Raw genomic sequence first — 25,949 nt, forward strand, 5'->3', positions numbered from 1 at the left:
GGGAAATTCCAGGCACATGCAGAAGGGCTGGAGAGCCGAAAAGAGCAGGAGGCATTTGATCGGCAGCCTTTGGAATTGCTACGTGTCCCAAGCGAGCATCAGACAGGGGGGGGAGTCAAAAACAGATCCCTCCGTCCTTCCTGTCTTTCTCTCCCCCCCCCCGACACCCCCCCCCAGCTCTTCTTTCTCACCTTGTAACCTAAGAGTGGTCGTGAAAGGCTTCTACTTTTATATAACTCATCGCTGGCTGCAAAACGTATTTTTTTTAATCTTTCAAAAAGAACAAACCAGTCGAAAGGACGAAGTAATCTTCATTTTAAAAGTCCCCGATATTATTATTATTATTATTTTCTTATTTTCTACATGGGCTCTTGTTCCTCTTAACTTAGAAATGTCAGAAGCAATTACTGTAGTATTTCTGCACCATAAAAAAAAAGGCATCTGCATTGATTTTCCATATGGCTCAGTTCTGCTAATTAAGTTGCTGTCTTCAGATGCATATTGGTCCATGCTATGCATCCTTTTGATTTCTGTGTAAAGCAATCCTCTTTCACCCACCACCCACCCCCGTTCCTCCCATTGTTTCTACGTTGTCCTCTTTATTTGCTTTAAGTTCAGTGCTCTGCCTTTTCCTTCAATTTACAAGATATTCAAATCTGAAAAGATTCTGGGCAAACTGAGAGTTGGGGAGGGGGAAACCAAAATGTCAAATCTGAAAGGAGGGTAAAGATAGAGCACATGGATGAATGCAGAATAAAGAACAGCAATTTGGGGGGAAAATATGAGTCTACCAACATATTTGAAATTTATATGGCCTTTTCTTGCACCTTCTTTAAAGTGCTACCTCAGGCTTAACTGGTGAACCATTACAGATACTTCTCACTTTTATTTGTACCATGAATCTCCTTTCTATAAATCTCTTTTTTTATTATTATTTTTTATTTTTGTTTAATAGCAAATAATTTGCATTAGTCTCTTTGAATTTCATTTTCGTAGTTTCAGGGCATTTTTCCACTGAGTTTTAATCCTATCATTCAGGAGAGTTAACTATCTTTTCCAGTTCTATAAGACTTGCAAGTTTATTAAGGATTTTATCACTTTATCATTGCCATTAATAAACATAGTTAGAATCGGCAGCATCATACCTCATGTCTGTGCTTTACAGGAGATTTTTGAAGTTTCCCAGCCCTGAATGCACCAAACGGTGGGAGCTCACACACGCTGAACACATTTGCCAATCTAAACACAATAGGGGACCAATCACAGAATTCCCAAGTGCCATTAAAGTAGTAAACTGGGAAAAATAATTAAGATTAGTGTGAATCAGTCAAATTTGACACGCTTCTCAGGAGGCCTAGAGCCTCTTTTATTATGTTTTACTGTGTTCCTGATATGGTTCCAGCAAACTAGTCATTTTTTTTCCCCTTTTCTTTCTATGGAGCTCCTCTCCTGACACCACAATTACACCCTGTGGTTTCTCAAAACGGTTCAGAGAACACCTATCAATCTACCTTAATGGGCAACTCATCCAGCCCACAGAATTAAGCTAGAAATGTTCTCATCCTCGGTATCAATCTTGAATAGGACTTGTGTTACTTAAAGCAACGTTTTCTGTAACTTTGCTCCAGACAAACAGGGATCGGACAGGTATTTTTTTAAACCAATCAAGTGGCAAGCCCACTATTGCCTTCTCCTTCTCCTAATGCAATCTCTACGATTCACTTACATTTCTGGACTATATACCGTTCTTCTTAGAGCTTTTCTATAATTCTCCCTTTGTTCCTAAAATGTTCAGCAACTTCTCCAATGTCATTTTCTCCACAGCCACATGGTTTTCTCAATATCTGCCACCTCTCTCTCTCTCTCTCTCTCTCTCTCTCTCTGGAATTGCTTGTAATTGTGCCTTTTTAGATGTTCCTAGTTTAGAATGTAAACAACCCTAGGTTGACCATCATATGTTTACAAAACAGACTTGGGCCAGTTCTAACCTGGATTGGGGAAGGGGTTTGTTAAAAGTCAGCAAGTGTGAGGGGCCTGACACATGTACAGAGTAGATTTTGCCTTCCTTTTAGCCTGAACAGACAACCAAGCGGAAATTAACTGTTAAATGCAGAAATGTCCATTTAGCTTATTCTTATTTTAATCACTATGTGAGCGGGAGGGTGGGGGAGAATTACCATTTGAATTTTCTTCCAGAGGGACCAAAAATATCTTGGACCCCCTCAATTAAAACCACTCATTTCCTCTCTGAACAGCATAGCTGTTCACCAAGAGACAAGCAGTACTCAAGTGACAAATCTGTTTGCTTTGTAAGAGGTGAATCAACGCCGCAAGAGAGGTAGTGTCTTCCATCTGTGTTTATACACAATTGTTTCACAGCCAAGTAAAATGAGCTCTTTCTTTTCTCTTAAAGCTGATTCACCCATGCCTGAAAAATATTCTCTTCTTTCAAACCGATAAAAGATTCTTCTTTTATCCTTACAATTTTTACTATGGGACTCTTTCTTACTGTATTCCCACCAGCACAAAAAAAAAATCTGTAGCAAAAACCATGAAGCACTGCAGCGAGCAGAACTTTTGGAGAAACCATCTGGTAAAATAACCTAAAAATGCAGTTACAAAAGAGGGGATGTTTTCAGCTCAGCTAAAACAGTCCCAAACATTTTGAAGATTAAACTGCACTTAAGTTGGGCGTGGAGCAGTGATAGATGTCAAATGTTTACATGTGCAGTAGAAAAACTCCCTAGTTATTGCTCTCTCTTCCAACCTGGACTATGGGTAGTCCACAACTTACAACATTTCGGCCCGGAACATCTGTCACTAAGTGAAGTAGTTAGGCAAGTTGTGCCTAATTTTACCTTTTTTGGGTCATTAAGCAAATCACACAGTTGTTAAGTGAATCTGGCTTCCCTATTGCTTGTCGGAAGCCAACCAGGAAAGTTACAAATAATGGTCACATGACTCTGGGACACTTTAACTGTCATAAACACATGCCAGTTGCCAAGTGCTCAAATTCTGATCACGTGACTGGGGGGGGGGCTTGAGATGGTTTTAAGTGCAAGGATCAATTGTAAGTAATTTTTTTTCCAATGCCATTGTAACTTTTGAATGGTGACTAAACGAATGGTTGAAAGTCGAAGACCCAGCTGTAGATTTGAAGCATTTTTTTTTAGAATCTTTTCTTTTCTTTTGCAGCAAAAGAGAGATTGGCTCTACCTCATCAACAGATGTAATTATTTCGAGCAGATTTTTCTTTTACCAGTGTGTAAACGATGGCATGTCACACAACAGGGTCAGGAAATGTCTCACCAAACTGTTAATAGCCCAAGGATTTCAGGGGAGGAAAGGAACGTAAGAGTGTAGAAATCGCAACTGGACGCTTTTAGTACAAAAACAAAATCCCTTTTATTGACTGTTTTGCATGTTTCCCCCCCCCCGAGTCTGTAAACAAAGAAATTACAAAATAAAATGGAGGGGCACCATCTCCCTCACACGCAACCGAGAGGCCTGGGTCCTTTCAACTGACGCGCCTGCTTTGCCACTTATCACTCGGGGATATCGATGACCAGCTCGTCGTCGCCATCCAGGGGGTCTTCACCGCTTCCCTCCCCTGTGTCACTGAACATCTGGTGGGGCACCGTGCTGAGGATTGTGGGGGGTGGCAGCTTGGGAGTCCCTCTGGGTGAAGGGAATGGCAATCCCACCACGACGGGGGAACAGTCCGAGTGGGAGGCTGGGGGCAGCGGGAGCTGCAGATGGGAAAGAAGAGAGAAAAACTGAGACGGATGTTGAATCCTGCGGCTTTTTTCTTCCTTTCTCCTCCTCCTCCTCCTCACTTCCTTTCATAGACCCATAAGGACGCTTTGGTTCTTTGTCCAAATCCATCTGTTGGCATTTGTTAGTGTGTGGTTGACGGCTTAAGCCAGGGATCCCCAGACTTGGACCTTTTTAAGATTTGTGGACTTCAACTCCCAGAATTCCCCAGCCAATCAAGCAGGAGATCTCATACTAGGGATCTCCAAGCATGGCTGGCTGGGGAATTCTGGGAGTTGACGCCCACAAGTCTTAAAGGTGCCATGTTTGGGGACCCTTGTCTTAAACATAGGGTCGAGTCATTCACAAACCACAGGAGTTCCACCATGTCCCTCAAGAGCATTCCAAGAATGTGCAGCACCAACAATTCTCCCGCCATTTTTCAACAGCTATGGGCTTAAGGGGTAAAATGGATGCTTTAGGGCCAAAGGCCCCTGAAATCTTCCCCAAGGGTCAGAACAGTTATGCTCCCTGCAATCTGAGTAACCATGTGACCATTGCCAACACCTCTACAGCTCCTGGCTTCACACTTGAGTTCCGTGCCTTACTTTATTCTATGGACCACTTAATGAGGGTTTAATATACCATGTTGCACAAATGTATCCTGGTATTTGTGAGCCCAGTCACGAAGATGCAAGGCAGGGTGAAAAATTCCATAAATCAGTAAGATTCTTTTCTCACAATGTAATGCTGGACGTCTTAAGAAACCCCTGAAAACCTGACAACGGCTCCGTTTTCATCTAGACACTTTTTGTGACTGTAGCCCAAAGCACGAGAATCCAAAGCAAGTTTGGATGAGTGAATATCTGCTGTAGGCGTGCAGTATTATTCACAGAACATTTCATAGAAGCCTCAAGCCACGACAGCGCAAGGGATCAAAGTTAATTTGAAGTTTGAAGCATAGCTGCATCGCTTCTTTTATCGTGGCTTATTCACCCCACTCAATCAGGGCAACTTCCCTAAGAACAAAAAAGTTTTTCAGTGTCTGTAAGCTGAAACACATCCATTCTTGCATATTCATGTCACCCACCCACCCAAATGCGAATGCGGTTGTGAATTTAATCCAGCGCTATATTTTCCACATCCAGCATGCCCCCTAAAGCAAGACTGCATATATAGACAGACAGCCCTCGTCTCCATCCACCCCCACCACCTTCCTTGAGGTACCTTGAGCGTGTGGGGCCTGGCTGGCCGCCGGGCAGAGCGAGTAGCGTTGCTGTCAGGCTGGGGGGGAACAGGTTCGGGCCCCAGCGCCAAGTAGTCAGAGGGGAAGGGAGCATAAGTGGGTGAATTCAGCTGGGTGGGAAAGGAATGGCAAGAGGGAAGAGATGGAATAAAAAAAAATCAAAATATGAATGATGAGCAGGTGATTCTCCCCAGTTGGAGAGGGTTGTATTAAAATTGATCCGAACACATCTGGAGGATATCAAGCTAGGGAAGGCCAAGAGTTCTTCTTCACACCAGCAATGGGCCGATCTACTGGCGGTCCAACTGGGCCCCTCCAGATGATTGACATTCTCATCACAGACAGCCAACATGGGTGTTGGTGAGGATGATGAGCATGGTAACATTTGGATGGTGCCAAGTTGGAAAAATCAAATGTAACCCATTTCTTTCCTCCTTCACAGCCCAACTGGATCCTTCCAGAGAATCCACAGCTCTCCCAATTTTCCATATTTATATATTTCTTGTATAGTTTCTATATTCCTTATATACTCACTCAAAGTTTTCTTTGTTTAGATTATTACACTAATTTTAAGCATTAGATTTACTCTTTTTAATGTAAGATGTTCTGGACTTGGGAAAACAAACAAACAAAAAACCTCAAATCTGGTTCCTTAATTATGTTTTTCCCTCAACAGTACAATGCCTAAAATGGAAACCTTTCCAAATGCTTGGATTGCTTGGTGCCCTCTTTTTAACCACTTGTGGAAATAGCTCTCCAGAGTCATCTTTTTTTCTGAGAAGTTATAAATCCACAATTAAATCCCGCAAGACAGATTAACACCAGCATCTTGCTCAGACTCTCATTCTCTACGTGTGTGCATCCGATTTGTACTACGTGGGCCACCCGGGGCTTTCAGATCCCTAGCCAAGATGATGAATGGCCTCAATCTCAGTCAATGACTAATACATAATAACACTCAGCAATGTAAAACAGGTTACATGCATAAGGGTCAGCGCAAATCATAACATTAACTGGATGTATCAGTTAGCTGCAGCTTTTATATATGACATAACTAAACCTAGCCACACTTAACCTAACAGAATTACGTGGATTTGAAAGTAAAACAAAAATGTGAATACAACCAGTCAGAATGACTGGGAAAATTACTGAGATGTGGGGTTATCAACCTGAATGTGTACTAGCAAAAAATAGGGAATATAAGAAGACATATTTCATGACTTCAAAGACCCCTTTGGTGCATGGGCAAACTTTAAATTTAAAAGAGATGCTCTTGTATTCACCTAAGACAGACATGTCAAACACAAGGCCCGGGGGCCGGATCCGGCCCGCAAAGTGGTTTCATGTGGCCCGCGAAGCCATCCTGGAAACAGTGAGGGAACGGCCCCCACTGCCTTGGCCCTGACCCAGAGACCCTCAGATCTGTCCCACTCCTGCCCAGGCCCCCATAGGCTTGATGCGAATGATGTAGAGCTGGCCATGTCCACCCAGTAGGCCATACGCACTCTAGCCATGCCCACCCAGTAGGCCACACCCACCCTGGCCATACCCACCCGGCCCCTTGAGGGCAACCGCAATGCTGATGCGGCCCTCAATGAAATTGAGTTTGACACCCCTGACCTAAGACTACTTAGGACAGACTTTCAGTTGTGCCAGGGAACTTAAATGCCCTTCTACATTTAAGGATTCAAATTTGGTTAAAGAAAGAGCTAAGCTGAAATAGATCCTTGGAAGAGATCTAGGCCTAACTAAATATTAATACCCCTTCATGGATTACTGCCTTGTTGTGGCGAAGGGGCTTGCGTAATTCAATGAAGCTATGAGCTATGCCGTGCAGGGCCACCCAAGACAGACAGGTCATAGCAAAGAGTTCTGACAAAACGTGATCCACTGGAGAAGGAAATGGCAACCCACTCCAGTATCTTTGCCATGAAAACCCTATGAACAGTACCAAAAGGCAAAACGATATGACGCTGGAAGATGAGCCCCTCAGGTCGGAAGGCGTCCAATATGCTACTGGGGAAGAGCAGAGGGCTAGTACTAGTAACGCCAGAAAGAATGAAGCGACTGGGCCAAAGCCAAAAGGACGCTCAGCTGTGGATGTGTCTGGTGGTGAAAGGAAAGTCCGATGCTGTAAAGATTTTTTCTCCATAGAAACCTGGAATGTAAGATCCACAAATCAAGGCAACCTGGACGTGGTCCAACAAGAGATCACAAGACTGAACATCGACATCTTAGGAATCAGTGAACTAAAATGGACAGGAATGGGTGAATTTAATTCAGATGACCATCAGGTATACTACTGCGGGCAAGAATCCCTCAGAAGAAATGGAATAGCCTTCATAGTCAATAAAAAAGTAGGAAAAGCAATACTGGGATACAATTCCCAAAATGACAGAATGATCTCAGTTCGAATCCAAGGCAAACCATTCAATATCACAGTAGTCCAAGTCTATGCCCCAACCACCGGTGCTGAACAGGATGAAATTGACCGGTTCTATGAAGCCCTACAGCACCTTATAGAACTAACACAAAAAAAATGATGTTCTTATCATCATGGGGGATTAGAATGCTAAAGTAGGAAGCCAAAGGATAACCGGCATAACAGGCAAGTTTGGCCTTGGAGTACAAAATGAAGCAGGGCACAGGCTGATAGAATTTTGTCAAGAGAATAGCAAACACTCTTTTCCAACAACCCAAGAGATGGCTCTACACATGGACATCACCAGACGGTCAACACAGAAATCAGATTGACTATGTGCTCTGCAGCCAAAGACGGAGAAGCTCTATACAGTCAGTAAAAACAAGTCCAGGAGCTGACTGTGGCTCAGACCATGAGCTTCTCATTGCAAAGTTTTGGCTTAAACTGAAGAAAGTAGGAAAAAGCACTAGGCCACTCAGGTATGAATTAAATCATATCCCCATTGAATATACAGTAGAGGTGACAAATAGATTTAAGGAATTAGATCTGATAGACAGAGTGCCTGAAGAACTATGGACGGAGGTTCGCAACATTGTACAAGAGGTAGCAACTAAAACCATCCCCAAGGAAAAGAAATGCAAGAAAGCAAAATGGCTGTCTGAGGAAGCTTTGCAAATAGCTGAGGAAAGGAGGGAAGCGAAAGGCATGGTAGAAAAAGAAAGATATGCCCAACTGAATGCAGAATTCCAGAGAATAGCTAGAAGAGATAAGAATGCCTTCTTAAATGAACAGTGCAAAGAAATAGCAGAAAACAATAGAATAGGGAGGACCAGAGATCTTTTCAAGAAAATTGGAGAGATGAAGGGAACGTTTAATGCAAAAATGGGCATGATAAAGGACCAAAATGGCAGGGACCTAACAGGCAGAAGAGATTAAGAAGAGGTGGCAAAATTACACAGAAGAACTATACAAGAATGAGCTTAACGTCCCTGATAACCACGATGAGGTGGTCACTGACCTCGAGCCAGACATCCTAGAATGTGAAGTGAAGTGGGCCTTAGAAAAGCTGAGCAACAACAAAGCTAGTGGAGGTGACAGTATTCCAGCTGAGCTATTCAAAATCTTAAAAGACGATGCAGTAAAAGTGCTACACTCAATTTGCCAGCAAAATTTGAAAAACTCAAACAGTGGCCACAGGATTGGAAAAGATCAGTTTACATTCCAATTCCAAAGAAAGGCAGTGCCAAAGAATGTTCAAACTATCGCACCATTGCACTCATTTCACATGTTAGTAAAGTTATGCTTAAAATCCTACAAGCTAGACTCCAGCAGTATCTGGATCAAGAACTACCAGAAGTACAGGCAGGATTTCGAAGAGGCAGAGGAACTAGAGATCAAATTGCCAACATACGCTGGATCATGGAGAAAGCTAGGGAGTTCCAGAAAAACATCTACTTCTGCTTCATTGACTATGCTAAAGCCTTTGATTGTGTGGATCACAACAAACAGTGGCAAGTTCTTAAATAGATGGAAGTACCAGACCATCTTATTTGTCTCTTGAGAAACCTATTTTGGTTCAAAATTGGGAAAGGAATCCAGCAAGGCTGTATACTGTCGCCCTGCCTATTTAACTTATATGCAGAGCACATCATGAGAAAGGCAGGGCTAGATGAATCAAAAGTTGGAATTAAGATTGCCAGGAGAAATATCAACAACCTAAGATATGTAGATGATACCACTCTAATGGCAGAAAGTGAAGAAGAGCCTCTTGTTGTGGGTGAAGAGGAAGAGTGCAAAAGTTGGGTTGAAATTTAACATTAAGAAAACCATGGCATCCGGCCCTCTCAATTCCTGGCAAATAGATGGGGAAGAAATGGAGGTAGTGACAGATTTTATTTTCCTGGGCTCCAAGATCACCGCAGATGGGGACTGTAGCCAAGAAATTAAAAGACGCTTGCTCCTGGGGAGGAAAGCCATGGCAAATCTAGACACCACACTAAAAAGCAGAGAAATCACCCTGCCAACAAAAGTGCGTATAGTCAAGGCTATGGTCTTCCTAGTTGCAATATATGGCAGTGAAAGTTGGACCATAAGAAAGGCTGAGCGCCAAAGAATTGAAGCCTTTGAACTGTGGTGCTGGAGAAGACTCCTGCGAGTCCCCTGGACTGTAAGGTGATCAAACCGGTCAGTCCTAGAGGAGATCAACCCTGACTGCTCTTTAGAAGGCCAGATCCTGAAGTTGAAACTCAAATACTTTGGCCACCTAATGAGAAGGAAGGACTCACTGGAGAAGAGCCTAATGCTGGGAAAGGTTGAGGGCAAGAGAAGAAGGGGACGACAGAGAATGAGGTGGCTGGATGGAGTCACTGAAGCAGTAGGCGTGAGCTTAAATGGACTCCAGAAAATGGTAGAGGACAAGACGACCTGGAGGAATGTTGTCCATAGGGTTGCGATGGGTCGGACATGACTTCGCAGCTAACAACAACAAATATTAATATCCTAAGTCCATTAAATCCATTGTGGCACACATTTGACTAATTGCAGAGAGTTAAGGAAAGCCCAAAGAGTTCCATTTTTTTAATCTATTGCTTTAGGCCAGGATGAAACAAAATTATCAGTAAGGACCCTACACAGACAAATCATATTTTGGCCCAATGTGTAAAAATATAACCAAATATTGGTCTTGATCTAACTCAGGCTGACCTACAGTGGAAGAACTGCATCTGAGACACAGCAAGAAGTTTGGAAAATGTTTCTAAGAAATTTAGTATGGACTCTTTCTAAAGAAGCTAAGGAACTACATGGACCTAACTGGACATCATATAATAACTATGCTTTAAGTACACTTGGGTGTAGCAGAGCTAAGTGACATCCCTTTAGTGCAAAACGGTATTTTTCAACTGTCAGTTTAAGTTGTATGGACTTCAACTCCCAGAATTCCCCAGCCAGCATGCCAAGGTTGCCAAGGTTGCAAAACCAGGTAAAAGTAAGATTGAAACACTGCAACGTATCTCAGGGTCTTTTGTGTGAGAAAAAAAATCATCATTGTGCCATTCTTCCCATTTAAGCTTAGATGTCTCCCTTCAGCCTCCAGATGATCCAGGACAGCAGAAACATGAAATGCCCTCAGTCCAAAAAAATTCAAAATTTAAATCTTTCCAATGCTTGGGAAGGGAACCAGGGATGCAGAAACAACTTACAGCTCTTCATTTAGGCTTTTTTTTAAAAAAGCAGTTTATATCCAAATGTATTAGAATCGTGTGTTGTGTTCTTCCAGGCATCCAATTACCATTGACTAAGATAAATGGAGGCCTAATTTTTATGCCTATATTCAGCGCTAAGCACTTGGAAATAATGAGGTGAAATGGAAGTGACATGGAAACCAAGCTAAAGAAGAAAACATGGGATGAAGCCAAAGCCTTGTGATACTAGTATCAGTTGGGTTAGCAGGACAAAGTAGAACTAGTAGACTCCCAGCACCTGCAGTTGTAAAACATGCTAATCGTGGTTGTGGGAAGTGGGCTTCTGGCTTAGAATGCCATGTATGCTCAACCCACTTTGGGGTTTTTTTCCGTTTCAATGATTTGTGCAAATCAAAAAACGTGAGTTAATGAAATAACTCAGGGAAGGAAGCACACTGGGCAAACTCAAGCATTCAGTAAATCTTTTTTTGATATTAAGGTGCCCTTTGGGGGGGGGCGTATATTATGGAACAGAACTATTAGGTTTGTAGTAGTAACACCAGCTGCCTGCAATTAGTGCAGGTTCGAGTCCCACCAGGCTCAAGGTTGACTCAGCCTTCCATCCTTCCGAGGTAGGTAAAATGAGGACCCAGATTGTTGGGGGCAATTAAGCTGACTTTGTAATAATGCCGCTTGGGGTGTGTGTGAAAGCCCTAATAAGCAGGCATATACATAGGATGAAGGCTACTGCTAAGCTTGTAAGCCGCCCTGAGTCTTCGGAGAAGGGAGGGATATAAATGGAATTAAAATAAAAAAATAAAAAAAATATTTAGCAACAGTCAGCAGTCCCACTCCAACACACCCATGCTGAGCATTGCACTTACCAAAAACTCCCTTTATTTCAAATGTGGTACCTTAGTCTAGGACAGGGGTAGGCAACCTTGGCTCTTTTATGACTCGTGGACTTCAGCTCCCAGAATTCATGAGATAGCTGTGCTGGCTCAGGACTTCTGGGAGTTGAAGTCCACGAGTCATAAAAGAGCCAAGGTTGATACCCCTGGTCTAGGAAAACTGAAGAAAACCATAAGGGCTGAGAATTCTCTTTGCTTTATCTGACTTAGTTTCTTGTGCAGGCAATCCTTGACTTGTCATCTTTCGTTTAATGACCATTCAAAGTTACAGCAGCACTGAAAAAAGTGACATGCCTGCTTTTTTTCCAGACTTATGACTGTGACAGCATCCTCACGGTCATGTGATTTACATTTAGATGCTTGACAACTGGTTCATATTTATGACGGATGCGGCATCCCAGGGTCATACGATCAACATTTGTGACCTTCTGATAAGCAAAAATCGACAGGGAAGCCAGATTCATTTAACAACCGTGTTACTGACTTAACAACTGCAGTTGATTCAACTGAACAACTGTGGCAAGAAAGGTCGTAAAACGGGGCAGAGCCCGCTTAACAACTGTCTCGCTTAGCAACATCAATTTTGTAGTGCTTAGCAATGGGGCTCAATTTCGGTTGTAAGTGGAGAACTACCTATAATAGATTACAACTTTCAAACTAGCAGAGTCAAAGCGAGAAGAGATCTGATCCAGCACACTTGAAGGAAATCAAGGCTGGGGAACCAATCAATCTCGGTTAAGTCTTTTCCCAGCTTCAGGGCCCACTTTGGACAACTATCTACTCAGCCCTATTACCCAGATGGAGACAGGATTACTCACTGAGGCTAAGTAGGGCGATGATGTCCCTGAAGCTGGTAGCCCAAAACCAGATGTTGGCTGCAGAGAAAGACCTGAGGAGGATGGTGATGAGGCACTGCCAAGCTGGGGGCTTTGTTTTCTGTGAGCAGAAAGAGATGTCATGGATGAACAGCTGCCAAAAACGTGCTCCATGGAATCAGCCTGTCTTGTATACATGGGAACCACCCATTGTGCTAAAACAGGGGTGTCAAACTCGCAACGTCACGTGACGTGTCGCGACTTCTCCATTGCCGGCAACGGGATGGGCCCGGTTTCGTTAAGGATGCATCCAACCTGTGGGCCGGCAGTTTGACACCCCTGGGCTAAAAGCTATATTTTTCAAGAAGGCAGTGGGCAAAAAAAGGCCCCCTGGCTTGCAAAAGAGATCAACTCACGACTGTGCAAAGCCATGCAACGGCTCCGAGGAACAGCTTCGAAAAAGGCAGGCACAGCCCTACCCCTCTGTGTATTAACGATTCAGCTGTGGAGGTGGGTTGGTAGCATCATGTTTCTGGGTGTGCAGCAAACGAGTAGGTTAGATTGGCCGCTCAACTATGAGACACTGGTGAAGCGGGCACAGCAGCGTCTGCATTTTCTGCGTCATATGAGAAGAACACATCGTCCTTCCCCTGTCCTGACCCCTTTCTATAAAGGGGCAAATGAAAGCATCCTGTCCTGTTGCATTACTGTGTACAGTAGTTTGGAAGTAGTACTGCTTCAGACAGGAAGGTGGTGCAGAGAGTGGTGAGGACCAGAAAAGATGGCTGGTACTTCACTTCCTTCTATCCAGGATGTGGCGTATAAGCGCTGCTTGACCAGGGTCTGCAGTATTGTCAGGGATGCTACACATCCCCTCCATGACCACCTCTCTTCGTTACCTTCTGGGAGGTGGCTTTGTGGTATCCTAACCAGAACAACTAAATTTTGTACCATCTAGTATCAACCTTGTTAACTCTCAAGATTCTTTTTTCCACTAGGTATTCAAAATGGACTGTAATTTACATGGATATGTATACATTTGTGTATGTATATGCGTGCATGTGTATATATACACACACATATACATATGTATATGTATACTCTCTCTCTCTCTCTCTCTCTCTCTCTCTCTCTCTCTCTCTCTCTCTCTCTCTCTCTCTCTCTCTCTCTGTGTGTGTGTATGTAATTTCATTTTAATGTGTGCCACTGTGTACACAGAAAAGTGACAGTGAAGGTTATCCTACCTATCTTATCTTTTCTAGCCCAGTTTTTCTCAATCTTGGCATCTTGAAGATGGGTGGACTTCAACTCCCAGGATTTCCCCAGCCAGCTCTAGCCTGTAGGCCTAGTCTGAATCTCTCAAGACCATCCACTTCACCCCACCACCACAGCACTGCATAAAGAAAGTCACTCTGGACGTGTGTTGAAAATGTCTAAAAAAATTCTACCTCTTTTGTCTGCTAAAGAGAACAGGCCCTTTTAGCCTCAGTTAGTCGTTTATCTCCATCCTGAAGCCTATCACATACTCACCTTTTGAGGGATTGAGGCTCTGTCCCTTTTGGCATCTCTCCATCACTGTTATCGGAGGAGGCTGTTGCTTCCGAATCTGATTCCGGAAAAATAAAATCAGACAAAGTCACTCCACCCACTTCTGCCAGAGATTATAGAGTTCATATAATGGTGCCGTGTGTGTTTGCCTCGTTTCCTTGGTTAGGTGATCTGATCCAGGTTAGGCTCCCCAGCGATTTTCATGACTGAGAATCCCTCAAATTTTCTGGATTCAAGGTCAAGATAGAGGTAGTCCTTGACTTATGACCACAACTGATGCCAGAATTACCATTGTTAAGCAAGGCAGTTGTTAAATGAGTTGCGCCCAATTTTATGACTTTTGCCACAGTTGTTAAGAGAATCACTGCTGTTGTTAAATGGATCAGGTGGTTTTTAAGCAAACCCGGCTTTCCTTATTGACTTTGCTTGCTGGATGCCGGCAGGGAAGGTTGTAAATGGTGATCACATGACCCCCGGGACACTGCAACGATTTCACGTACATGCCAGATGCCAAACAAATTATGATCGGGTGACCACGGGGAATGCCATGTCAGTTTTAAGAGCAAGGACTAATTGTAAGTCACGTTTTTCAGTGCTGTTGTAACTTTGAACTGTCACTAAATGAATGGCTGTAAGTCAAGGACTAACTGTATTGCATTGACTCCCTGTTCAGACACTAAATATAGTTTCCTTTTCATAGAAATCCACCTTTTCTTAGCTTGGCTCTCCAAACTACCCAGAATAACAGAGTTGGAAGGGACCTTGGAGGTCTTCTAGTCCAACCCCCTACTCAGGCAGGAAACCCTATACCATTTCAGACAAATTATTGTCCAATCTTTTCTTAAAAACATCCAGTGCTGGAGCATTCACAAGTTCTGGAGGCAATTTGTTCCACTAATTCAGGGGTAGGCAACCTTGGCTCTTTTATGACTCGTGGACTTCAACTCCCAGAATTCCTGAGCCGGCCATGCTAAGGGAAAAGGGAGAGGTTTCCAAACTGAGCCATGCTGGCTCAGGAATTCTGGGAGTTGAAGTCCACGAGTCATAAAAGAGCCAAGGTTGCCTACCCCTGTACTAATTAATTGTTTTAACCTTCAGGAAATTTATCCTTAGTTCTAGGTTGCTTCTCTCCTTGATCAGTTTCCATCCGTTGCTTCTTCCTGCCCTGAGTTGCTTTGGAGAAGTGCTTGACCCCCGTCTTCTTTGTGGAAACCCCTGAGACATTGGAACACTGCTATCATGTCACCCCTAGTCCTTCTCTTTATTATATTAAACATATGGTTTATCATCCAGCCCCCTAATCAACTTTGCTGCTCTTCTCTTTGTTGCCCCTGCACTCTTTCTAGAGTCTCAACATCTTTTTTACACTGTGGTGACCAAACTGGATGCAGTATTCCAAGTGCGGCCTTGTAAAGTGGTATTAGGATTTCACGTGAAGCAAACACTTATCAACCCTATTTACTGAACTATACACCTCCCTGAGGTAAACCGTGATACCGCCTGAATTCTCAGGTACCAAAATCTGCATTTATTTACACTTCTAATCTGCATAATTCTGAACAGTCAAACTGTGTTTTGGAACAAGTCACTCATCCAATTTATTTATACCTCACTTTTTGCTAGCAGCTTGCTCTTTTAACTGAGGTTATCAGAGACACCGCAACAGACCCATTTGCAACAAAATGAAGCCGTCTCCACAACAGCTTCAACATTCAATTTCTAACCATTCATCTTTACAGAGACAGCTTTCAAATAAAGAATGTCATGGGTCATTTATCCAATCTAGTCAAAATCACCAATGGGACTGAGCAGCAAAAAAAAAAAAGTAGATAAATTAGTATAATAGGGAGGCTGCACTGGGCAGCTAAAAACTCCCCTGGCAATTGGATATTAAAATAAAAAGCCAACGTCAGCCAAATATAAAATATAATAGAGAAATAAAAGTGCTTAAGAATAACATTTCCTGGCGGAATCAAATATTAACAAGTAATCAGCAGCTGTATCCTGAAGGAATATAGCAATTAAATTTTAATTTTTACAAGGACCAATATAAAAAGATGCTCTATAGGAGAACTGGAAAAGAGGGACCAGTCACACTAGCTCAAAGGAGGGGAAAACAAGCAAGGAAGATTAACAACAGAATGGTTCATGTACGGTACATAAATACATTTCCTTCTCCATGAAGAGAGATAGCAGCCTCAATGTACTCTCCTAGGCTATAATTTAGTTTTCCCTAGTTAATAGGGCTAGTAATTTTGGAAGTTGTAGTCCAGGGTTTCTCAACCTTAACAACTTTAAGAGGAGTGGACTTCAACTCCCAGAATTGAATGTTGAGAAACACTGTTGTATTCCAGGGATCAGGTTAAGAGAAAGCTCAGGATTAAACCACAACCATGGATAACTATTTGTATGCTTGCTTACACAGTTGGTCCACATTTAATGACCACTTGTTCAGCAACCATTCAAAACATACAACGACACGACATGCAGTACTTAAGACCGGTCCTTTGGTTTACAATCGCTGCATTCACAATTACAATACTGAAGCATCCCCAGTCGCATGAACACGATTTGTAGCCTTCTCTGCCAGCTTCTCACAATCACAAGTCAATGCGGAGGCCAGCAGGTGGTGAGGTCTCATCCCGCGAGGTCCTCATTTAACAACCTGCGTAGTCCTCACATAACCACAGCAACCCGGACTGCTAAAACTGCCATCCACTAAGCAGCACAGTCGTGTGGTTTTTTTTGATTTACGACTATGTCACTTAACGACTGAGTTTCTGAACACAGTTGCCGTTGTTAAGCGGGGACTACCTATAAAAGGTAAAGGTAAAGGTTCCCCCGCACATGCGTGCTAGTCGTTTCCAACTCTAGGGGCCGGTGCTCATCTCCGTTTCAAAGCCGAAGAGCCAGCGCTTGTCGGAGGACGTCTCCGTGGTCATGTGGCCGGCATGACTAGACGCCAAAGGCGCACGGAACGCTGTTACCTTCCCACCGGAATGGTCCCTATTTTTCTACTTGCATTTTTACATGCTTTCAAACTGCTAGGTTGGCAGAAGCTGGGACGAGGAACAGGCGCTCACTCTGCTACGCGGCACTCGGGATTCGACCCGCCAAACTGCCGACCATCTGGTCGACAAGCTCAGTGTCCTAACCCACTGAGCCACCTTAGGACTACCTATATACACTTGCAATATTTTTAAAAACACAACTGTCTGTTGAACCGACGAGTCTAGTACACCTTGAGGCCATTTTTAAATGCCAAGCAGACATAATAGCTATACAGGCAGACCGCAACTCGTAACAGTTCATTTAGTGACTGTTCAAAGTTACAATAACACTGGAAAAAGTGACACGACCATGTTTCAACTTACAACCATCGTACCATCCCCATGATCAAAATTGAGACATTTGGCAACTGAGTCGTATTTATAATAGTTGCAGTGTCCTGGGGTCACGTGGTCATCTTTTGCTTCCTTCTGACAAGCGAAGTCAATGAGGAAGCCAGATTCACTTAACAACTGTGTCAAGAAAGTCATAAAATAGGGCAAAGCTCACTTAACAATTGTCTCGCTTAGCAACAGAAGTTTTGGGGCACAATTGTGGTCGTTACGTTGAGGACTATCTGGTATTCAAGGGTATTTTCTACATGATTTAGCTATTAACTGATACCATCTTAAGCCAGAATCAGAAAATCGACCGCTGTGGAATTTGCCCTGGTTTGATTCCGTAATATCTATTAGCAAGTAAAATATGCCTTGGTATTTTCTGCGGAATATGGACCACCTTTATGTTTAAAGAACAGCAACAGCTAATTATAAGAATGTCAGATTCAGTTAAGATTTATTTATTTGATGTGAAATCTTTTATCCTGCCGTGCCACTGTTTTATTCTCATCCCACCTGAATAGCTGAAATTATATCCAGAACAGCCAAATTAATAGTATTAAAAGGTAAAGGTTCCCCCACACATGCGTGCTAGTCGTTTCCGACTCAAGGGGCCGGTGCTCATCTCCGTTTCAAAGCCGAAGAGCCAGCGCTTGTCCGAGGACGTCTCCGTGGTCATGTGGCCGGCATGACTAGACGCCAAAGGCGCACGGAACGCTGTTACCTTCCCACCGTAGTGGTCCCTGTTTTTCTACTTGCATTTTTTTTACGTGCTTTCGAACTGCTAGGTTGGCAGAAGCTGGGACGAGTAACAGGCGCTCACTCTGTTATGCGGCACTCGGGATTCGACCCGCCAAACTGCCGACCATCTGATCGACAAGCTCAGCGTCCTAACCCACTGAGCCACCGCGTCCCTTAATATTATTAAGCCCCTATATAAAAAGAAAGTGGGGAGGAAATCCTCCCCTTTCTCCCACAGCCATTGAATGGAGGTTGTGAGTCTCACTTTACCTGAGGAATCGTCATCCACATTCTCGTACTGGAGCAGGCGATCAAGCAGGAAACTAGAAAGAGGAAAGAGGTAGGAAAAAGGCATGATCCAATCTGATGCTTAATTGCCAGGAAGAAACCATGGCCTTCAGCTGGCTCCAAAGATTTGCCATTATCCTGGGCCATCCTCTCTTCCAGGACAGGTATCCAGAATTGAGCTGCAATTATTTCTTGGGAAACAATGCAGGTAGTCCTCGACTTACAACAGTTCATTTAAGGACCATTCAAAGTTACGACGGCACTGAAAAACGTGACTTTACGACCGTTTTTCACTTACGCCCTTTGCAGGATCCCCATGATCAAGTGATCAAAATTCAGACGCTTGGCCATTGGTACGTATTTATGACCTTTGCTGTGTCCCAGGGTCATGTGATCACACTGTGCGACTTTTTGACAAGCAAAGTCAAAGGGGAAGCCAGGTTCACTTTAACAACCGGGTTACTAACGGACCAACTGCAGCGATTCACTTAGCAACTGTGGCAAGAAAAGTCGTAAAACTGGGGCAAAACTCGCTTAAACAATGTCTCACTTAAGGCCGGAAATTTTGGGGTCAATTGTGGTCGTAAATCGAGGACTACCTATACTCTGAGCACTTCCTTCCTTCCTTTCTTTTTTTTTTCTTTTGCACTTCTTGTATCTAGAATTCAGCTCTGACTCTGAAGGCGGATTAAAGGGCCAAAGACTAAAGAACCTTGAAAATCTGGTGCAAAGTAAAAACTTCCCCAAACTCCTGGTGACTTTGTTTGGTTTTTTTTAGCAACAATGAAAGTGGTTTGTCAGATTTAGTTTAAAGTATTTTTTGACTTCGCAGCTTGTGCTGCAGCCTGGTACAAGTAGTTCTTGACTTACAGCCATTCATTTAATGACTGTTCAACAGAAATTCTGGCCCCAATTGTGGTTATAAGTCAAGCACTATGTGTGTAGGTAATCCTCAACTTGCAACAGTTTGTTTAATGACCGTTCAAAGTTACAACAGCGCTGAAAAAAGTGACTTATGACTGTTTTTCACACTTACAACCATTGCAGGGCCCCCCGGGGTCACGTGATCAAAATTTGGATGCTTGGCAACTGACTCATAGTTATGACGGCTGCAGTGTCCCCGGGGTCATGTGATCCCCTTTTGCAACTTTCAGACAAGCAAAGTCAACGGGGAAACCAGAATTCACTTAAGAACCATGCTACTAACTTAACAACTGCAATGATTCACTTAACAACTGTGGGGCAAAATTCACTTAACAAATGTTTCACTTAACAACATAATTTTTGGGCTCTATGTGGTCATAAGTCAAGGACTACCTGCACTCCCTGGCAGTCTGAGGAAAATCTGGAACTGGTGGCTCAGCGGCCTAAGATTCATAGCTACAGCTCTTGATAAGAGAGATTATTGACAGATACAGGAAGTCCTCGACTTACAACTAAAACTGGAACCAGAATTTCCATTGCAAACAAGGTGGTTGTTAAATGATCTACACCTGATTTTACGTCACTTTTACCACAGTTGTTAAGCAAATCACTGCACATGCGAAATGAATTGTGTGGTGGTTAAGTGAATCCAGCTTCCTCCACTGACTTTGCTGGTCGGAAGCAAAATCCGCAGACGACGGTCATGTGACCCCGGGATGCTGCAGCCATCATAAATACATGCTGGGTGCCAAGCAGCTACATTTTGATAATGTGCCCGTAGGGATGCTGCAGCCATCATAGGTGCAAGGACCAGCTGTCAGTCACTCTTTCAGTGGCATTATAACTTTGACAGTCGTTAAACAAATGGTTGTAAGTCGAGGATCACCTGCACTAGCAAAGCCATTAATGTGAAGAAAAACAGCAACTGCAATCAGTAAGTTTCAACTTATACACTCTACATGGCAGGTCCAAGATTCAAATCTAGGCATTGCAACTAACTCAGAGCCATTCAACTCTCAACAGAGATAACAGCTGACCTCTCTGTCCAGTAATACTGTAATGCAGAGGTCCCCAACCCTTTGGGCACCAGGGACTGGTTACATGGAGAGAGCTTTTTCCGCAGACCAGAAGGGACGTGGTTGTGTGTGCTGCCTGCATCCTGTGGATGGGGCTTTCCTTGTTTGTGCGGACCAGTTGCTGGCATACTGCAGCCTGGTACTGGTCCACGGACCGGGGGTTGGGGACCCCTGTTGTAATGGACCAATCTGGCTGCAGGCCCTTTGCTCGCTACTAAGACTTTACAGTCTCCACTGCAAATATTAACAGGTTTGATCTTACTTGGTTTCCAAGCCTAGGCTAGGTGGCTGCATATATCTCAAAGACACATTAGCCCTTCCTGGGATTTTGTTGTTTCATTTTGTGTCTTTAAGCCTGTTTTGACTCCCATCTGAAACATTCCATGCAGGGGTTTTTTGGCAGCATCTTTCAGACATGATTTGCCACTGCCACCTGAGTGGCTGGTCCAGCTGAATTTGTGTCCTAAAGCAGGACTAGAACTCCTAGCCTTCCAGTTTCTAGTCTACCGGCTTTAACTACTACACCAAGGCAGTGGTAGATTTCAAATATGTGAACAACCAGTTGTCTGTGTGGATGCCGCTTCCGGAAGTCCATTCTGGGCCTGGGCAATAAAAAATTAGCTACCAGTTCTGCCGATGTGGTGCAAACAAGCTGAATCCCACCACTGTACCAAGGGTGTCCGATCTTGGCAACTTTAACACCTGTTGCTGGCTGGGGAATTCTGGGAGTTGAAATTCATGGGTCTTGAAGTGGCCAAGGTTGGACACCCCTGTGCTCCACCAAATATTTCTATCTGTGACTCAAACTGCCACCCAGCCATCGAAGACTTCAGATGCAAGTGGGAAAGAGCGTTAATTCTGTCTTTCCACCTCCACATTCTGATTCTGATCAATCTCTTGGCTATTTGGTTTGCCTCATTTCACATACCTTCTATCCTTCCTTATCAGATCAGCTTACCTTTTATCCCGTGAAACTTTCAAGAGTTTTCTTTGTGCTTTTCTCAGCTCTTCTTGGAAACATTCCTGTTCCTGAGAATTGATTTAAAAAGGCTAAGCGTGAGCAAGGAAATACTGTAGTTCATTAAATAAATATCCAGACCATTTCAAGTATCCTAAGAGTAATAACAATATGTACATATTTTAAAATGAGACATTATTAAAATCTGATCCCATTACAGGCTTAAAATTTAAATCTAAACCATGGGTCGTCAAACGTAGCCCTTTTATGACTTGTGGACTTCAACTCCCAGAATTCCTCAGCCAGGGCATGCTGGCTGAGGAACTCTGGGAGTTGAAGTCCACAAGTCATAAAAGGGCCAGGTTTGAAGACCTCTGATCTAAACAATGCCATTAAAATCTCTGAATCTTTGTAACATAACACTTTAAAATGTTCAAGAAAATAGAGTAGGAACTTTAACACATCTTGTCAGACTTCTCATAAATAGAAGCATAACATAACTAATGTCAGGCAGAATCTACTACAGATAGTTCTCAACTTACAACCATGTTTAATGATCGTTCAAAAAAAGTGAAAAAAGTGACTGTTGACCGTTTTTCACTGATGCAGCAACCCCGATCACGTAATCAAAATTCAGATACTTGGCAACTGGCTCATATTCACAACGGTCGCAGTGTCCCAGGGTCATGTGATCACCTTTTGTGACGTTCTGACAAGCAGTCTCAATGGGGAAGCCAGATTCACTTAACAACCGTGTTACTTACAGAACAACTGCATAAGATTCACTCAACAACTGTGCCAAGCAAGGACCTAAAACAGGGGTGTCAAACTGCCGGCCCACAGGCCGGATGCCTCACATGGAAGCTCCGCCCACCCCATTGCTGGCAATGGCAAAACCGTCCCGATACATTGCGCGATGTCACATGATGTCACGAGTTTGACATGTCTGACCTAAAATGAAGCAAAACACATTTCACAACTGTCTTGCTTAGCAATAGAAATTTTGGGCTCAGTTGAGATTGTTGAGTCAAGGACTACCTGTATTCCTTTCAACCTTGCTGCCTTAACTGCAAAAAGTAGCAACTCACTAGGTCAGGGGTAGGCAACCTCGGCTCTTTTATGACTCATGGACTTCAACTCCCAGAATTCCTGAGTCAGCTATGCTGACTCAGGAATTCTGGGAGTTGAAGCCCATGAGTCATAAAAGAGCCGAGGTTGCCTACCCCTGCACTAGGTGGTACCTTGTAGGAGAAAATTCAGTTTATTTTCATCATTCCCTCATATCAAGTAATGGGGATCAATAAATGTTTAACATACAACCAGCATTTCAATATCTTTTATTTCACTTTTCCACATACATCTGGGATCTGAAAAGATTAAGCGAGTGCCAGGTGTCACCCCAGACAGTGGCTACCCCTGGTTCATTTTACCCCTTTTGGGGGTTGATCCTCTCCCTCCACAAAAATCATGCAAATAGGCACCGCAAAAATTGCAGCTTTTCTGAGCCACCACATAGCAACAAATTGCTAGTTGTTTTAAGTATCTGTGGAGATTCTCAGTCATCCAGGTCATAGTTATTGCAAAGGTGCTTTTTTCTTCAAAAGGCAACTGAACTGTTTTTGTTTTCCTTGAGGAAAAAGAAAACATTTCGCTTCTCATCCAAGAGGTTTCCATCCCCCACACATCAGAACTTCCATTCCCCCCTCCCCCCGCCATCAGAATTGATGAAATTTCTTGGATAAGAAGTGAAACATTTTTTTCTTCTCCTCAAAGAAAAAATAGTCCAGTTGCCTTCTGGTGAAAAAAGCACCTCTGAGGCTATTTGTTTAAGTTTCAGTTCTTGATTAGATTTTGTTTTGCTGTATTGGCTCCCTTGTTCATTACAGGTAGTCCTCCACTTACGACCATAATGGAGCTGCCCATTATGGTTGTGAGTCATAATGTGGGTCATCCAGTGACCAGCTTGTTTTTGCGACCTTTGTTTGCAGCAAGCGTTAAGCAAATCCATTGTTCGTTATTGGCCATTTTTTGCCAAAAACTGGAAGTAAATGGCGGTCCGGGCAAAAATATAATAAAACATGGTCATATAACCACAGGTGCTGCAAATGGTCATAAATGTGGTCCAACTGCCCAACATGCTCTCATCTGACAACCTCCAACAAACCAGAATCAGTTTATAAGCAGCTCTGGGAACACCTGTCATAACTTCAGTCACTAAGCAACCACTCATAAATTGAAGACTATCTACATCAGACATGTCAAACTCGTCATGCGACATATCAGAGCTTTCTCTCTATTGCTGGAAATGGGGTGGGCGCGGTTTCCTGATGACACATCCGGCCCGTGGGCCAGCAGTTTGACACCCCTAATCTTCTACATCATCAATATAATTATTCACGTTAGCTTTTTACAGTATTGTTTTGTGAAATATTCCCCTATAGGCAGAATTGCTGTTTTAAGAAAATAGCTCTTTAATGTGATAATATTGCTGAATTAAATGGAGATAAATTCTCCCCAAATTTGGGGAGGCCTTGGGGGGGCAGCTAATCCCAGCAACCTGCAAGGCAGATTAGTATTATCATCCTTTTTATACTACTGCTAATTTGATAGACAAGGTTCTTCTTGCACTAGGTTGTTTGCTTATTTTTGCCATAGCATATCATGTGAACCCAGTCATTGTGGTTTGGAAAGCAGGGTCTATGACCCAAATGGGCATACTGTGGGACCAACCCCCTCCTCAAATTCTGTAACCTGTTAGTTCAGTGTTTCTCAACTTTAGCAACTTTTAAGATGTGAATAAAACACAACTGCTGGGTTCACCTAACATGTGATACCTGAACAAACAGTAATAGTTTACCAGGATGGTCAGCAAAATAATCAGTCACAAATTGTAGATGTGTATATTACACGCTGGCCTGTAAAAACTAAAGTTAGTTGGATCTAACTAATTGCTGAATGGGTGACCACTAAGGCTGTATGGAGACAGACAACTCCAAAACACATCCCAGAATAAGGCAAGGGCAAATTATTTCTGAGCTGCTCCCAACAAAACAACTTAGGTCAATTAGGACCTGAGCTTCTGGAGCAGTGCTCCTCCAACCTGGGGAATTCTGGGAATTGAAGTCCACATATCCTTAAGTTGCCATGGTTGAGAAACACCAAACCCTATATTCACCGTTAAACATGTCATGCACCACTACCTTCTTATGGACCACATGGGCAAAATAATAATCTTTTTATAACACCCACCGTCCTAGAAGGTCTTGTCTCTCTGATCATCCTCATCTTACCTGTAATCACACCTAAATTTATTCAAAATCCACACGTGCTGCCTTTCCTCCTCAAATGACAGGATCTCTTTAAATGTTTCGGAGGCATGCGGTCACTATGACTTTTATCATTTATTCTTTCTTGTAAAACTCTCCTTATTAGTCTCGCCCCCACCATGCCCAGGTCTTCTTAAATTATTTGCTCCTCCAACCCACTCCCTTTCTTTCTGGCTGCACCAATTCCCACTCCTCCCCCCAAATTCCCTGCCGCTTACATAAATCAGGAATTTGAGCCTCCTCTTTAAGGCTCTATAACGCCTCTTGTAGCCCCCACCGCCCGGATCGGGCTCTCCTGCTCCGTTCATGCCCGGCTGGGGAAGTAACGTGGAACAGGAACCGCGATACAAAGCTAGAGTGGAAAGACTACATTTCCCGGCATGCTTCGGAAAGCGGGCACGTGGAGAGCTCGGAACTACATCTCCCATCATGCATTGTGAGGGAAAGAACTAACGGGTTGCGGTGAAGGTTTTCTTAATGTTCAGCGTTCTTGCTTTATTTTCTATCCTACCCACGTTTGTTAAGAAACAGTAGTAGAACTGAGTTTAGCCTGGTAATATCTCTTTCCTGTCTCGCTTTGGTTATGGATGAAGGCATTTTCTGCACTATTTTGCCTCATCTCTTTGCTTCCCTTTTTGCTTTCAGTGATTTACTGTAATCTTTGGACTCGTTTAGGAATGTTATTGGCCAACCATGCATTCCTATGAATGGAAATTTGGAGTCATAATCAAGGTAATGCAAAGCCAGGCTAGAAGAAAGCTACAGAACAGTTCTCCCATCAAGTTCACTTTTGCCCCCAGGCTGGGTAAATTAGCCTCAAGAGTTGTGCTGTTGGTCCCCACTCAAAAGGAATTGATGTCCACTTTGTTTGCTGTGTGATCATTTATTTGTTTTACATTTTTGCAGCTCGGCCGAATCAAGCTAGGCAGGCACCATAAAATTAAGAAAACACTATCATAATGCAGTAATAAATCACATTATTTTAAAAAAAACCTCACAATGCTAACAAATCAGATAGAAAGTATCAAGTAATTTCTTACTATTTGCCATATGATAACATGATAGAAATAAACATATACAGCCCATGTTACTAAAACAAAACTTTTAATAACATGCCAGTGGCCTCATAACTGGATATCCAATTCAGCTATTCAGGCAATCTCCTCTGGCATTGCTTCATGTAGATCTAGGGAATCAGAGAACATATGTGGTAGGCAATCTTGCACAATATATTTAATAGTTGGGACCTCAGCACCGTGACTGCAACAAAGGGAATCTTTCCATCCCCACTGATACAGGGCAGAGGCACTTCTTCCAGTGTCACATCTAATTCTGACCAATTTCGAGGTCAAAACTAACTGGTTTGGTAGAGG

The 25,949-nt window shown here is 43.2% G+C and overlaps 1 protein-coding gene across 2 annotated transcripts; it reads right to left on the bottom strand.

Moving 5' to 3' along the window:
* Positions 1-3,366: 3,366 nt before the first annotated feature.
* On the bottom strand, positions 3,367-24,899 carry INO80E (INO80 complex subunit E). 2 transcript variants are annotated; one of them, XM_083376876.1, is made up of 7 exons: positions 24,795-24,899; positions 21,251-21,321; positions 18,275-18,327; positions 13,860-13,935; positions 12,333-12,450; positions 4,981-5,109; positions 3,367-3,749 (listed from the first exon to the last, which is right to left on the bottom strand). In XM_083376876.1, the coding sequence occupies exons 1-7, from the start codon at positions 24,882-24,884 to the stop codon at positions 3,546-3,548; spliced, it is 741 nt and encodes a 246-aa protein (XP_083233002.1). In that variant the 5' UTR covers positions 24,885-24,899; the 3' UTR covers positions 3,367-3,545. The 2 variants fall into 2 exon arrangements, with proteins under 2 accessions (XP_083233002.1, XP_083233003.1); XM_083376877.1 differs by lacking the exon at positions 4,981-5,109.
* Positions 24,900-25,949: the final 1,050 nt, after the last annotated feature.

Source organism: Vipera ursinii, assembly GCF_947247035.1.
Source record: "Vipera ursinii genome assembly, chromosome: Z".
NCBI lineage: Eukaryota > Metazoa > Chordata > Lepidosauria > Squamata > Viperidae > Vipera > Vipera ursinii.

Coding starts and splice junctions, on each gene's coding strand:
- INO80E (XM_083376876.1), bottom strand. CDS start 24,884: ATGAACGGAGCAGGAGAGCCCGATCCGGGCGGTGGGGGCTACAAGAGG. Junction 18,328..21,250: donor AAAGTTTCACGGGATAAAAG/GTAAGCTGATCT, acceptor TCCTCTTTCTAG/TTTCCTGCTTGATCGCCTGC. Junction 3,750..4,980: donor CCAGGCCCCACACGCTCAAG/GTACCTCAAGGA, acceptor TCCCATCTGCAG/CTCCCGCTGCCCCCAGCCTC.